The sequence below is a fragment of the Gossypium hirsutum genome, chromosome D09, assembly GCF_007990345.1.
Source record: "Gossypium hirsutum isolate 1008001.06 chromosome D09, Gossypium_hirsutum_v2.1, whole genome shotgun sequence".
NCBI classification, from domain to species: domain Eukaryota; kingdom Viridiplantae; phylum Streptophyta; class Magnoliopsida; order Malvales; family Malvaceae; genus Gossypium; species Gossypium hirsutum.
In genome coordinates this window covers 5,980,909-5,997,140 of record NC_053445.1, presented here as the reverse complement: position 1 = coordinate 5,997,140, position 16,232 = coordinate 5,980,909, and the positions used below count along the sequence as shown (strand labels likewise).

Genomic DNA, 16,232 nt, shown 5'->3' with positions numbered 1-16,232 from the left:
TATCCATAGCATAAAATTAACAACTAAACCATAAATATAAAACATGCATAAGAGAATAGACTTCAAACCCGCAACCTCAAAAGCACTGGATATTTGCAGTTATTGGAGAAAACAAAAGTCTATAGCTTTTAACTGAAAATTATAAGTTTAAGACTTAATAATTATTTATAAGTGATGAAAATATATTACCGTATACAATATATAAAAGCATGGGTTATAGAGAAACTTTTGAATTGAAGAAAATATTCTTTATTCCATTTCATTACTAATTTTACATAAAAAGTAATGTGGGTAAACTACCTTGGTAGTCAACAAACTATTAGTAAATTTTATTTTTGGTCATTTAACTATGAAAAATTACAAAATAGTCATCTAATTATTCTACTTTTTTTTTTGCTACTCAACTATTCGAATTTTTCTTTTTTGGTCACCAATCTTTGAATAGGTAATGGAAACATAACTTGACAACTTTTAAAATTTTCATAATAGTAACTTTAACTCTCAACATATTGTGTCAAAAAAAATATTACTATAGCATAATACGATGAAATGTATATTATTTCTAAAACGAGCCAAACTTTAAAATTTGATACAATGAAATGTCTTAAAAAGAGACAACGGAAAAAAAAAATCATGGAACGTGAAATGCTTTTACACATGCATGTGAAAAATATTGTTGAAAGCACTAAGTACTTAAAGATATTAATAGATGAATATGTGAAAAAAAATGAAAATACAAGATAATGGATGGATACTGTAACACCCTAAACCCAATCTAGACGTTATGGCTGAATCTGGGAGTGTTACGAAGAAGGGTTTTGAAATCGATGAAACTTCGATGAATCAATATTTAGTTATTTGATAAAATGTCCAAGTTTTATAAAACATATTCATTTATATACATTACTGAAACTGTTACATGTTGTTCTTTAAAGTTGGTTAATTATTTCGCAATAGAAGTGTGAAAACCGTTTAAAACAAAACCATTTGAAACCAAGCTTGTGTTTTGAAAAACTATTTGTTAAAATTGTTTGTTTGGATAAAGTGTGTTTGTCAATGTAGCGGAAAAGAAAGCAAAATAAAATCCAAATCCCAAAATTTAAAACCAAACAGTTCAAAGAGTCCCAAAAATTACAAACTCCCAAGAAAAACCAGATTTTAAAATAAAACTGATAATACTAAATAAAAACCGTTCTCTATCGAGTGGTCACCGATAATACTAAGTCTGGAGATTACCTGAGCAGTACAGACAAAAAAATGTGAGTTTTCGTAAACCCTGTGTGTAACTCAACAGATATAGTCATGCAACATTCACAGAATCTCAAATACAGACAGAAATAGAATCGGACCTAAGTCTGTATCAGATACAAATATTAGAATCAGATGTATAGAACAGATATACAGAATCCTACCCCCATCCTCTACATACCATCTCCATCCATCCCATCACACCATGTGGGGTTAAAAACACCCACCCAACCCTACACACATATAGTGTAGATGCGACACATAACAAATAATATACAGCTAAGCTTTCAGATAATAGGAAAAAGGTCGCCGTACAGATCACTTCCTCCACATATGCAAATCTCATCCTAAACGCAAGTACAAAATACAGATACAAAAATAATAGATTTAACATGCTTAACATGCTCGTATACAGATAACATACATATTTAAATAGTACGATCAGACATACATATCAATTTTTACTCAGATCAGACTATCAGAATATTAGCTCACATTAAAAATTGTTTTGATTAGCCCTTATCGACCCTACGGTAGGCCCACAGTTGATCGGAACGACCCATGCGACCCTAGATAAATTTCACAATTTTAGGCCCACACGGCCTGGCCCAAAACCCACACGCTCATGTGGCATGCCCTTTTTAGCAATCAAATTGCAAATCTATCAATACTAAACCGAGCAACGCGCACACACTTACCACTATCAAACCCAATCACATGCACAAATTAGACTATTGGAGCAGAACTCACTGCTTCACCGTCTTCTCCTACGCAATAATTCCACAGAACATTAACATCCCCAAATTCACACTGTTACACCAATTCAAGTGGAAAGAAAAGAAAAAGAAACACACTGATGAACTTACTTATCCAAACGAACGAAGAGAGCAAACGAATTAACGAACCCCAACGATTAGAACAATTGATTCGAAATAACAAAAAAAAAGCACAAAGGGAAGGAAGGGAAGAAGTGAAAACTGACGTCAAAAACTTTGAGAAGAGAGAAAATATATAAAAATAAAATAAAATCAAATTAGAACCCCATAATATCCCAACCCCTCACATGATCCCACTACCAACCGACCCACTAACTCTCAACTACCTTATTTTTCTCTTCCATTGAACCTCTATCACACAATCGGCGCAAAAGATTAACATTCACGCACACACAAGGATTCAAAAACAAGACCTCTAATATGCTAACTCATTGTAATATAAATTTACAAACAATATTATATAAGCCCACCCAACAGGGATAAGGCTTGGATAAAAAATAACAAAATTTTCCAAATGTGGGACTTGAACCCAAGACCTCACACACACACACCTAGAACACTTAACCACTAAAACAAATACACGTCTGTGTCAAATTTCACAAAAACCAGACTTGAATTATTCAAGGCGTTACAGATACTCTAAGAGCTCCCAAATTATGTGACTTTGAAATGTTCTTTATATTGTAAAATAAAAAATACCTTTATTTATATATGAACATGTAAAACATGTTGCAAACATTAATTGACCATTCCGTGAAATCTAGAAACGGCCTAAGTGACTAAATAGTGTAATGCTCTAGTAAATTTAGTGGTTAGTGAGGACACAATTGACATACCATAGAGGTCATTAGCACGCGTATGTTAGAAGATACGGTTTTAAATTGTGTTTAAAGCTTTAGGGCATAGCAATTTTGTGCATTATAGATTCATTTCTACGGTGTTCGAACATTAGCATTTCTAGCACGTTATTCTTGGTGTGATCGGTTAGGATCTTGTGTAATCAATTTCATTTTATTAAGGTCTACTAAGAGGAAATGAATTAAAATTGTGATAATAAGCTTTCTTAATAGGTATACATTGTGTGAAATAAACAATATGTGCTTTGAAAAAAGGTGATTAAACACTTGTTCATGAAAAAAGTGGAATTGAAACTTAACATTGGTCACTTGGTGCATAAATGAAACAAGGGACTTTTAAGAGAAACCATAAGAGCTAAGTGATTAAATTGTTTAAAAATGTGTATCATTCGGATAAAAAAAGTGTAATAAAAAGTGCTATAAATGAATGCTCACTTTAAGAGGAAAAACATCATAAGTGGTACCACCCATGATATGTAATGGAATAAAGGAGATTAAATAATCTCAAGTGGCTTCAGCATTAATGATGTGCTAATAAGATATGAAAGAAATCTCCCTTATTATGTGGCTTTAATGAAATAGGCATAATGTTTTTAAAAGACTACTAAGATAAGGTAGGATAATCCAACAATACTTACGAAGCTCTCCATTCTTACCGTTTTAGTTGTTTAAACATGTAGGTGAGAGCCTTTTCGAGATGATTGAACTTGTGATTTGGGAGAATCGCATCACAAGTCGAAGATTGAAGAGGGTAAAACATGAAATATATATGTTAATGTAATGGAATGTACATGCTAGAAGAGTTTGTAATTATTTATTCTATATTAATAAGTGACAAATTTATTAAATTTGATGATTTATAAGTTATAGTTTAATTGTTGAATTGGTCGTGCATGTTCTTTTGATAGGTATGGGTTTAAATGTCATTTGAATGTGCTTTAAAATGATTTACTACTTATTGGTATATTCTAATGTTGCTTGGGGATTTTTTAAAGTGGTTTTGGACTGATTTTTGCTCCAGGGGACCTAGGTCCAAGTACCTAACCTTATAGGTATCGAAACATTGTTTGGCAATAGTTAAATTGCTAATTCCAGGTCAAGGTGCCGATACCTTGCCCCTAGTGTACTGCACTGTTTTGATGTTTTGAGCTCCTTCAAGCCCGTATTTAACCCCAAACTTCTTCCAACACCAACAAAAAGCTTCTATATTTTTAAATTATATCAAATTAACATAGTAACACCGACTCAATCAACCAGTATTAAGTATATAAAAGTATAGATAATACGGTGATAGTAAGTTTAATTCATTATGCTTGTAATAAATATAATAATTCCATTATATAGAATATAATAATCTCTTTGTGGATTTAGTTTTGATACGTGCATAGTGAAAATATGTTTTTATTTATTTATATATAACGCTTACTTTTTAAATCTTTAAATTGAACGATAGAAGAAGAAAAACCCTCGGTTTATTTTGTTTTTATTAAAAGATTTATTTATTTATTTATAAAAATTAAAAGAAACCCCTCCATTTTTTTTATTCTAATTTAAACTATTTAGTTTTTGGGTAAACTACATCTAAGTTTATTAAACTTCTAGTAAGTTTGCATTTTGGTTACCTAATTTAAAAAAATTATAAAATGATCATTCAATTAATAAAAAAATTTTCATTTAAGTCACTGAATTCTTTGAAAGTTTTTATTTAAGTTTTTTTTTTTAAATCTAGCTAATGAGCTCCAAGTAACGATTTACGATCAATATGGTGGATTAATACCCATCAACGAGTAGAAGAAGAAAACTGTTTGAATTTTAGTATGTAAAGTTGTTACATTTAATGTTTCATGAAAACACTGAACTGTAGGGGAGAAGGGGAAGGAGAGCTTCCGACTGGTGTAGGCAACGCAAATAGTAATAATTTTAACAACCAAGTGACTTGAATGAAAAATTTCAAATAATTCAATAACCATTTTATAACTTTTTTAAATTAAGTGACCAAAATATAAATTTATTAATAATTTAACTGTATAATTTACTCTTAAATTTTTAAATAATTTTGTTTGTTAAGACGAACTCAACCAACCTTTTTGTTATACTCTTAGTATATAGAAATATAAATAAAACACCGGTAGTAAATTTACCGATGGTTGTGAGAAATATAATAATTCCATTATATAGAATATGATAATCTGTTTGTGAATTTATTTTTGACAGTGAAAAATTGTTTTTATATAATGTGTATTTATACATTTTCAAAATTTTAAATAAAAAATATTTAAACATATCCGAATTCACTGTACTCACGTTCGCCACAATAAAAAAGATGTCAATCAAACTAAATCTTAATTCATCTCATTAATTAATTTAAAATTATTTATGTTGTATGAATATAAACTTAAATGCTCAAAAAAGGAAAAAAAAATGTATTACGGAAATGAATATTTCAATAAAAAATAATATTATTTAATCATTGGTTAGGTTTGTTTTATTGTTTGATAAGAAGAAGAAAATTAGAAATTATTTACAAGGAAACTGTTGTTTACTACACTATTTTAAGATGTAGAATAATTCCATTGTACATGTAACACTGTTCTGTATATCATGATCTAATCAAATTCAGACTAAAAAGAAGATTTCTTAAACCCTAATTAAGAAATCAAAACTAAAATCTAGATACTCCATTAAAATGATCTTCAAGCTTTCCTATGCTTAAAACTGCCTTTCTTTAAAAACTACCTGTCATTTACAATTAGAAAGGAGAAGAAAAAAAAAACTATATATAATTTCAGAAAGGAATTAAGTTTTCTCAGCAACCAAACAGCTCAAGAAAAAGAAAAAGTAAAAGTAAAAAGAAAAGAAAAGAACGTTTAAAAGATAAACCAAGAAGAAATGAAACCTTGACAGCGTGATTGATTTAGGTTGCTTCATTACAAGGCCTTTTTAACGCTGTTCTTGCCGCTGAGAGGGGAGGAAGGCAAGATCGGCTTCGAAACAAGAACCAGGTTGAGACTGCGTCGTGTGTTTTCAGTAAAAACTCCACCACCGCCACCAGTGACGTCTCCTCCAAAATCAACTTGGTTCTTATTAATCGCTTTATCGCCGGCAGCGATGAAATCTTGGCCGAGATGCGAATCTTCCTGTCTAATTCTCAAAACCTGACTATGAAGTACTCTGTCTAGTTTCTTCCTCATCTGTAACACCACCGACCTAGGGGACTCCAACTCCGCCTCCTCCGTCGATGAATCTCCGCTCTCAACCTCCGTAAGTGGAAGCTCCTCCTTGGGCTCCATGGATTGAGACGAGGGTGGTTGTTGATGTGATTTGGCGGGGAGGAATTTATAGGGAGGATGAAAACGGTGCGTTGGCGAGCATCACGTGGTGGATTGAAAAGACATGTGGTGAAAGAGACAGGTTTTAAAGGTTCAAAAACCGTTATCCCCATTTTTAGTAGGCATTGGAGATTTTTGGGGCTTCTTTTTACTTGCCACCTCATCAGGGATTACGCTTTTAACTTTTTCTTTTTGTCTAAAATAAAATTAGATTATCTTACACCCTTTACCAGGGGGACACAAAAAAATTGAGATTATCTATATTATTATTTAAAGTTTTAATTGTGTTAATTTACCAACAAATTATTTTTATAATTATTATTTGAAAATATTGTAATTTTTTATTTAAATAAAAATAGAGTTAAACCCATATATGTTGGATTAATAAAAGCTAAAACTTTATTTTTATTGTTTTTCATATATTTTTATTTTAATATACATAATTTATTACCTTTTTATCATGAGCATATATTAATAAGCTTAAATAAGTTTGAATTACAATTAAAGTTTTACGTATATAATTACACTAAATTACAGTTTATACATATAATTACACATTAAATCAAATTTATGTATAATTTTAAGATTTAATCTATATTAATTTAAGATGCACTCCAACTTAGTACCATTCATATAATACTGTTTTCATGCATTTCTTGCAACGTAATGCATTTGGTCATAATTAGATGATCTTTTTGAAGTAAATTAGATGATGTTTAACTTTGAATAACAAATCAAGCCTTCCTCAGAGGCAGATAGTAGTCGAAATTTCAGCACCCCTTTTTAAAACATCAGTCTTAGTGAGGTGGATCGACCCATCATATATCGTTCGCCAGTGCCATCTCTGCAAACGCTGGAACCTCCTCCGCCAGGTAAATCCCTCCTTCCTTCTTGATCCCTTCTTTAGCAAGTAGGTGTGAAATGGAACATCAACATAAATATGAAATGGAAAAAAATTATACGTATCAAAATCAATGGAAAAATGTTAGAGAAGTCTTAAATTAATTGCCAAATCACCATATCAATGGAAAGAGAAATTGTATAAGGAATCCTGAACTTAAAAATAAAAAGTAATTAAGCTTGGTTTTTTTTAAAATAATAAAAAAAATAAAATCAATAAAGATTATTAAAAGATTATAAAATATAGAAAAATGTTTAAAATTTAGAAAATAGATTATTAAAAAAATGAAAGAATTATAGAAAAGTATTAGAAACATAAGCAAAATATAGAAAATTTATTAAAAATGTAGGAAGAATTGTAAAAAAAAGTTATAAAATTTAAAGTTGTTATCTCCACCACATGTACAATGTGGTTGTGACAAATGGTGGGAAATTGATAAAAATGATTAAAATCAATAAAAATATATGGAAAATATTAAAAATTTAGAAATAAAAATAAAAATATCAAAAATATAAAAACTATTAAAAGTATGAGTGAACAAAACTTAATTTTATTCAAGTTTTTTGAGTCAACTCAACTAAGTAATTTGAATTTCGAGTTCGAGTCGTGTAACACCTCGAGATTTAGGGTTAGAAGAATTATGGTATGCTAGTTGGGTTAGTGACTCGAATGGCTTTTTAAGTTTATTTTTGCGTTCTAGAGTAATAATAAGTTTATTGGTTCAATGGTAAAACTTTAACTTACCTTTAGATCTTGTGTTTGAGTCCCCTTTAAAAATAAAAATAAAAATCTAATGGGCCAAAGTTGAGTTACATTTTATTTTATTTAGATTTTATTTGTTTTAATTTTTGATTTTTGAAATAAAAAAAAATTCCAATAGTTTCTCTAACGTTCCTCTACTCTACTCTCTCACGTTGGTTTCCCCTTTTTTTTTTCCAAAATCTCAGATTAGGGCTTTTGTTTAGTTTTTTTTCTTTCTCTTTTGTTTCTCAATTTCTCTCTTTTTGGTTTCGACAGTATTGTTGATTGCTGCTCTCAAAGGTTTCATTTGTTTCCTCCGTTCCTCGTTCAATCAAGGATTTGAAACGGGCGTAGTGTAAGTGTTGTTTGCTTGAGTTTTGGATAAACTTTTATTCGATTTTTGTAGTGTCGTTATGATGGAATTCTTATAGGTTTTGTACATATGTGATATTAAGTTTTCAAACTGGTAGCGTAAAGGCGAATCTGTCATTATTTGGTGCTTGGAATTGCATTTTCAAGTGTGTTCTTAAACATTTGTAATTAGGGATCGGTTTAATGCTGAAATTCGATTTTTGCAATAGATTTGGGTGTGGTTTTTGGACCACACGGGCAGCCACATGGTCGTGTGCCGCTTAAAGAGTTAGGGTAATTTCTTGTCACACGGCTTGGAGTGGGTCACATGGGTTGGCCACACGATTGTGTTATCCCTGTTGAAAAATTTGTCAATTGTACATGAGCGTCTTCCTCAGTCAGACGAGCAAATTGTTCAGCCACACGGTTGTGTCTCCCTTACTTTAAAATTGTGTAATTTTGTCACACGAGATTAGTCAGTTACACGATCTACCCACACGGCCGTGTACCCTGTCACACAGCATGGACCCTTCCACACGACCTGACCACACAGCCATGTGGTCCAGTTTTTGCAATTTTCACTATTTATTCACAAATTGGCTCGTTTTGGTCCCCGAGTAATCCATTACTCGTTTAAGCCTCTGTAGGAGTGTTTGAGACGTTATTATTGTTCGAGGGAGGTTTAGTAAAGGAGTATTACTACTTGAATTTATTTGTCTATACGAATTCGTATGATTTAATTTTGTTATTTGTGTAAGTGCTTAAATACTGAGTTTATTAGAAACTTGTGTACAATGTCGCTTTTTCTACTTTGTAACTACACACGAATATGTCTGATTTTGATTTTGCTAATCTGAACTGCTTGTCAATATGATTGTTGATTACAAAAATAAAAAATGAGCTTATCTCATTTTGTAAATCTGTATGCATGGTACTGTTTGCATCTGCATTTGAGTTTGAGATTTGTTTGGAGAGAAGGAAGATTGATTTGACAATATTAACTGCATTATTAAAATATGGTGGTCAAACCACAATCATATTAGCAGATTGACTGCATAATAACTTAAGTGGCAAATGACCACAATAAGGTGTGTTCTGTTGGATGAGTCTGCCATTACCCAAATATTGGTGTGTAAAGATTGGAAATGGTTAGAATACCCTATTTGGTGTGTGACGGATGGTTGAAGATGGTGTGTAGAGGTTGGATGAGTTGGTACTAGGACAAGTGCATTTGTACATGAATTGCAATAGTTCTGTTTTTAAGTAGGTACTTCACATATAACTATCTGATTATGATTTGATCTCGACTTTAGTATGTTTGAGCAACTTCACATGAATAAGATTTGAATATATGTTAAGAGTTGTTATATTATGATACGCTAATATGTTATAATTCTCTGTTATCGAATTGTTTATGGTAATTGTAAATTTTATTAACTGTTCAACTCTGTCTAATTATGTTTGTCTAAGACCCACATTGAGCTTTCGCAGCTCACTCCCTTAGTTTTTCCCTTTTCAAGTAATACACGTGGTTAGGTGTTGGACTCGGGAAACCGAAGGTCTTGAAAATGACACGTTTTGGTTTTTTTAATAAAGTCTTTATAAGTTTTAGTAAACTATTTTTATTCGGATTGTAAATAAATTTTACGAATGGTGGTATGAGTTTGGACTTGGATTTTGTGAAAAGTTATGGGTTTTCGGTTTGAAATTAAACGGGTGTTTCCATGCATGTTTTTTTATTTATTTAAATAACATGGATTCTTGAGACTGTGATGTTTACATAAACACTCAAATTATAAAGTGTTACTTTTATAAATTTTGTATTATGGTTATGCAATGGTTTTTTGCTGCAATGATGTTTTTGTAAATTCGGGCAAAAATTTGTTTAATCTGAAATGGTTGTAAACCAATTTAGGAGATATCAATTAGTTTGAACTTAATTTTAACAACAATTTAATCACGATTTGTTAGACATAAAATAAGTTATTATCGAATTTCTGTTAATCATGAAAAGAAAGTGGTTTTCGAAAAAGAAAGTCAAAATTTTGATCATCGTTTTGTTTTGAGCTATGGGATCTCTCATGCATGCTATGGTTTGTTCATGTCCATATTTATCATATGCAGCCAGTGCAGTTAACAGACACATGGCGAATCTTGGTAAAGAACACTAGAAAGTAGTTTAGTGGATTTTGAGATACTTACGAGGTATTACTGATGTTTTCTTACAGTTTGGAAGAATTATAGATGGAGTCATTGGATATGTTGGTGCTGATTTTGCTGGAGACCTTTGTAATGGCCTAAATTCAAGGTTATCGAAACCGTGGTTTCGGGACCACAAATCCGATGAATAAAAATTTATTTCTCTTATATTTTTATGGTCTACGATTTCACAAAATGAATTCGTGAAAATTTCGTTCGAAAATTTTGACGTTTGGGCACTCAATTTAGTCAAAAAGACTAAATTGTAAAAAGTGCAAAAGTTGAGTTCTACATGTTAGAGGTGTCCAATTGTTATGAAAATTTAAATTGGAGGTCTTTATATGGTAATTAGACCATTGGTTAAGTTGGTAGACAAAAATGGACATGAGATAAGTGAAATAGGAAAATTTTAAGTTAGGGGCAATTTGGTAATCTAGTAATTAAAATGAATTAAAAGGGAAAAAGATGGCAAATTGTGCTCATCTTCTTCATTTGGACGAAATCAGAAAGGGGGGAAGCCATAGTTAGGGTTTTCAAACTTCCAAGCTTCATAGTAAGTGATCCCAAGCCTCGTTTTTAATGTTTTTTTTACGTTTTTGTAATCTCGGTAGCTTAATTTAGCTTTTTCTAGCAATAATTTAACCTAGGGTTTATATTTGGAAAAATACCCATAGGTGAAAAGTGTTTATTTTGATATTTTATGATAGAACATGAAGCTATAAATTATGTTAAACAACTTTTGCTAGCCGATTTTAAGCGAAAATGAGTAAAACGACATAATCGGTAAAAATACCTAATGTTCATAAGTACATGTTAAAGTGGGAATTTGATGTTGGCATAGAAGGGAAAATTGTTCAGCATGTCATAAAACATAAGAATAAGGGATGAAGTTTAATTTCTGAGCCTTGGGGCAAAAATGTAATTATGTAAAAGTTTAGGGGCAAAATCATAATTTTGACAAAGTTAGAGTCGAGGGCTGTTTTGATAAATGTGAGTATTAAATAAGTTAAATTTGATATTTTAGATCAAGAAGAACGTAACTCGAGGTTAGACAAATGGAAGAATAAAGTTGAAGACTAAGTTGGCGAATTGGGCTATATTTGGTCCCGGGGTAAGTTTACGGTAAATAAATGCAATATTCCAATAATTATTATTAATGCTGCTATTTTACAGCAACTATGAATTTATTCCATGAATTTATTTGATGATGATCCAAGCATGAAATGATAGAGAATTAAAATTAAAAAGTCCGGTTGATACATAAGGATGGTACTGGATACGAATGTCATGACATTTGGGTAAAGAGATCCCATGTAAGACCATGTTTGTGACATGGCATTGGCATCCTTGAGATCATGAGAGGTCCCCTGTAAGACCATGTCTGGGACATGGCATGGGCACTGAGATGAGAGGTCCCATGTAAGATCATGTCTGGGACATGGCATTGGCACCGAGATGAGAGGTCCCATGTAAGACCATGTCTGGGACATGGCGTTGGCACCGAGATGAGAGGTCCCCCGTAAGACCATGTCTGGGACATGGCATGGGCACCGACATGAGAACATCCCATGTAAGACCATGTCTGGGACATGGCTTTGGCATGTTATTATCAGAAGAGGCCCGAGTATCCTTATTATTCCAATGTAGCTCAACGGGCTAATAAACAAATCATGTTCAGGAAAGTTCAGTTAAAAGCATAAATGGCGAGCTTAGGTAAGTTATAAGAGTTAAGAGCTTATTATATTATCAATTGATACTCAACGTTTCAGCAAGGGAAGAGTAAGTTATGATCACGAGTTAACTAAATAAACAAGCAAGAGAATAAGAATGAGATTAATTAAAGAGTAAATTAGAGACCTTGACATTTGAGTATAATCATTTGTGTTAAATGTTGTTATTTATTTGCTAGTAAACTTACTAAGCTTAATGCTTACTTATTTTATTTTTCTTTCTCTTATAGTATTGCAAAGCTGCTTTAAGGATCCTAAAGAAGTCAGAGATCGTCTACACTATCAAGAACAATTGCTCGGTACTTTATGATGAAAAACGTTTGAGTTATGGCATGTATAGGGACTTAGTTATTTTGCATGTTTGTAATTATGATTTTGCTAAAGAATGGTGTGTGAGTATCTGATGATGAATGGTTATTAAAATGGTTAAGTATGAAGATGTTTGTTGTTATAAAAGTCTAGGTGATAAATTATGCATGGAAATCATGAAAGGGTAAAATCTTGTAAAGAAACAGAATTCAGGCAGCACAGTGATGTGACTTTGAAAAATCACCTAAGATGGTATAAAATTAATTAGAGAGTGAATGATATATGAAATTAAATCTTGTTGAGTCTATTTTCATGGAAAAATAACGGTTTAGCAAAAGTAAATTTATATTTTAAGATATGTGAATTTTAGTGAGACAAAATCAGAACTGTTTTTGGAGTCCCCTTTTCTGAGTTTAGAAAATCACTAAAAATGGTAAAAAAATATTTATGAGTTTTATTTTATATTTATAGAATCCTTATTGAGTCTATTTCTTGTAGAAACAAGCGGTAACACTATATGAAAATCCCACAATGAGAATTTTTAATTTTAGTGACAAGAGGTCAGGGCAATCGATTGGTGAAACAGGGGATACTTCAACTAATAAACTGTACTAATTTACTGAGCCAAAAATTCTAAAAATTTTATGGTAGGAAGACATATGAGTCTAGTTTCAGATAAAATTTACAGAGTTAAATTTCGAGTTTCGTAGCCCGATTTATAATTAATTTAGTAACTGCTGCGCGATTGGACAGATTGCAGTAAATAGTGAAATTAATTTTCAAAACTAGTTTTTATGCTTTGAATTAGTAAGATAAGCTAAGTAATGCCTCGTGCTCGACTCCGGAAATGGTCTCGGGTAAGGGGTGTTACAACCTTGATAGAAAAAGATCTCTCACAGGCTATGTCTTTACAATCGGAGGTTGTGCAATTAGTTGGAAAACCACTTTGTAAACTACAATTGCTTTGTCTACCATTGAAGCTGAGTACATAGTAATTACTGAGGCTTGTAAAGAAGTCATTTGGTTGAAGGGAATTTTTAGTGAACTTAATGAAGATATTCAAATCAGTACAGTATTTTGTGACAGTCAAAGTGTCATCTTTCTTACAAAAGATCAAATGTTTCATGAGAGAATAAAGCACATTGGTGTTCGGTATCATTTTGTTCATGATATTATTGCTCACGGTGATATTGTTGTGAGCAAAATTAGTACTCATGAAAATCTTATAGATATAATGATTAAGTCACTTCCCATAACCAAATTTGAGCATTGCTTAGACTTGGTTGGTGTTTATTGTTGAAAAATACCCCTTAAGGGGTTTCATGGAAATGGTAGATAACTTATTCATTTAAAGTTCGTGGTGAAGAACTTGTTTATTGAGAATTCGAGGTGGAGATTGTTAGAATTGAGTGACCTGAATCCTTGTTAAAATAAAACATAGGTAAAATAAAATAAAAGTAAAATGCATATAGAACTGCAGTTCTTTTATTTTATTTTAGAATAAGGTTTTTCAACCTTATTACACTTCATCTATTTGATACTGATTAGAATAAGGTGTTTCAACCTTACTACACTCTTTCTATTAGAATATAGTTTTTTAAGCCTATAAATAAACATAGTCTACTCATCTTGTATTCATTCAAATTCGACATAGTGAATTATCTTCTCCTCTGTCTATGGTTTTTTTTCAAAAAGGTTTTCACATAAAAATCTATGTGCTCTTTATTTTTCTTTCTCTTTTCTTTGAGATACATTGTCATTGGCGACGTTCTATTTTTTTAACATACACTGGTAATTAAATTTTCAAAAATTCTTATTTGTGCTAATCATGTCAAGGAGCTCAAATACAATATCTAAAATTCAAGCTCAATTGTGCTTCATTTTCAAAGTTTAAATTCATATAAAATAAAACTAAAAAAAATCAATCTTATTTGTTAGGCATGCTCGCTTGAGAACTTGTTTTGGTTCTTAAACTTCAAACTATTTCCTACATGTTTATAAACATAATTATAAAAATAGGTTTAGAAAGAGTAATGGTATAAAGAAGTGGCCCCATCTCTACTTGGCAAAACTATTTCCTCACTATTTTGTTTTTGAAAAGAAAAGGTAAAGTAAAAGAATAGTGATCTAATGATTCAATTCATTTTATTTTGGTTACCTAAGTATTAATTTTTTTTCATAAAAGTCATTTAATTTTTCAAAATTAAATATTTTAGTCACTCTTCCATTGGTTGCTTAAACCTTTATCCCCACAGTTCAAAGAATAATATTAATACCACCTACGCAAATACTAAACCCTAACTTAGATCACTTCCTTAGTATCCCCGTATCACTCACACCACAAACGCTAAATATCTGCAATGGTTTTAAAAGGAGTGGGTGAGCTTAAACAAGCTCGGTGAATGTCAGAATAACCGCAATGTAGACACAACATCAAAAGTTAAATAAGAGCATGCTATAACATATTCACGTTTCATTAAATCATAAAACTAGCATATACTCTTACATGCAATTACACTCAACTCGCTTACATATATAATTCATTTAACAATAATTCATCAAGACTAAATAGTGTATACATATTTAATAACTCACAAGTCTAGCTCATATATTCACATGCATTCACAAGTTAAATAAAGATGACCCAAACCACAATTACATATACGATTATTATGAGAACATACTAACATTTTATGAAACATAAATAAACTCATTTAGCATATTATTCAAATGTTTATGCATCCATCTCACATCGTATTATCACAATATATAAGATCACATTTAAATGATAATTTGGCATTTGAGGCTATGAAACATAAAAGTGGGCTCTATCACCACACATCGAATGCATGAATCTCTAGCACACCAAATGACTCGTAGAGTCGAACATATCCCAAAAGTGAAGCATAAAGCAACACTTTCCAACACACTAAACATGTCCCGTTGAATGGAGCTTAGTTCACATTCCCTTATCTCTCCAACCTGTCCCAGGGCTTCAATGCCCAAAAACACTATACATACAGGTGAGTACTCACAATCCTATGACATGCCAACTATATCCAACGGTTTCAAGAGATCACAAGACCAAAATATCCACAATTACACAATTTTAATTATTGATTTAATGCACATCATCTTTGTTCATATTCATCAATTTACATTAAAACTTGTACACAAAGCATGCTTATCAGATTCACATTTAATTGCACTTTAAGTGCTACAATAATGCTTATTGAGCTATCACATATCTGATCACATATGTGTGTATTAAAATCAATACATCATATATCACATACAAGTATTCTCACATATTACCTGTCATAATAATATCCCATTCCACAATTCAACACATATATACTTATCGAAATTTCGCTCGCTTTCGCTACATATTTCGCGCATAATAATATCACATAGAAACCCAAACCCTAAATCCTAAACTCATAAACTTTAAAACCTTAAATTTTAAAACTCAAGTCCTTAACCCAAAGCCTTGAAACTCAAACCCTAAACTCAAACCCATAACCATGAACCATAAACTCTAAATTTAGTATCTCGAACCTTGAACCCAAAACTAAGAACCCCAAACCTTAAACTCAAGCCAATAACCCTTACACTTAAATCCTAAACACTATAACCCTAAACCTTAAACTCGGATAGAATAATTACTGAAATTATGTGTTAATAATATGAAAATTTTGCATAAAATTACTAATTTTTTTTTTAAAAAATTGGTTGCACAAAAATAAAAAATATTAACTTATGAAAAAAAAACAGAATGATTAAATTTTGCA

General features: G+C 31.3%; 1 protein-coding gene across 1 annotated transcript; it reads right to left on the bottom strand.

The window, feature by feature from the left end:
- Positions 1-5,460: 5,460 nt before the first annotated feature.
- On the bottom strand, positions 5,461-6,265 carry LOC107892412 (uncharacterized). Its single transcript, XM_016817497.2, has one exon. The coding sequence runs from the start codon at positions 6,169-6,171 to the stop codon at positions 5,809-5,811; it is 363 nt and encodes a 120-aa protein (XP_016672986.1). The 5' UTR covers positions 6,172-6,265; the 3' UTR covers positions 5,461-5,808.
- Between the last annotated feature and the right edge of the window lie 9,967 nt (positions 6,266-16,232).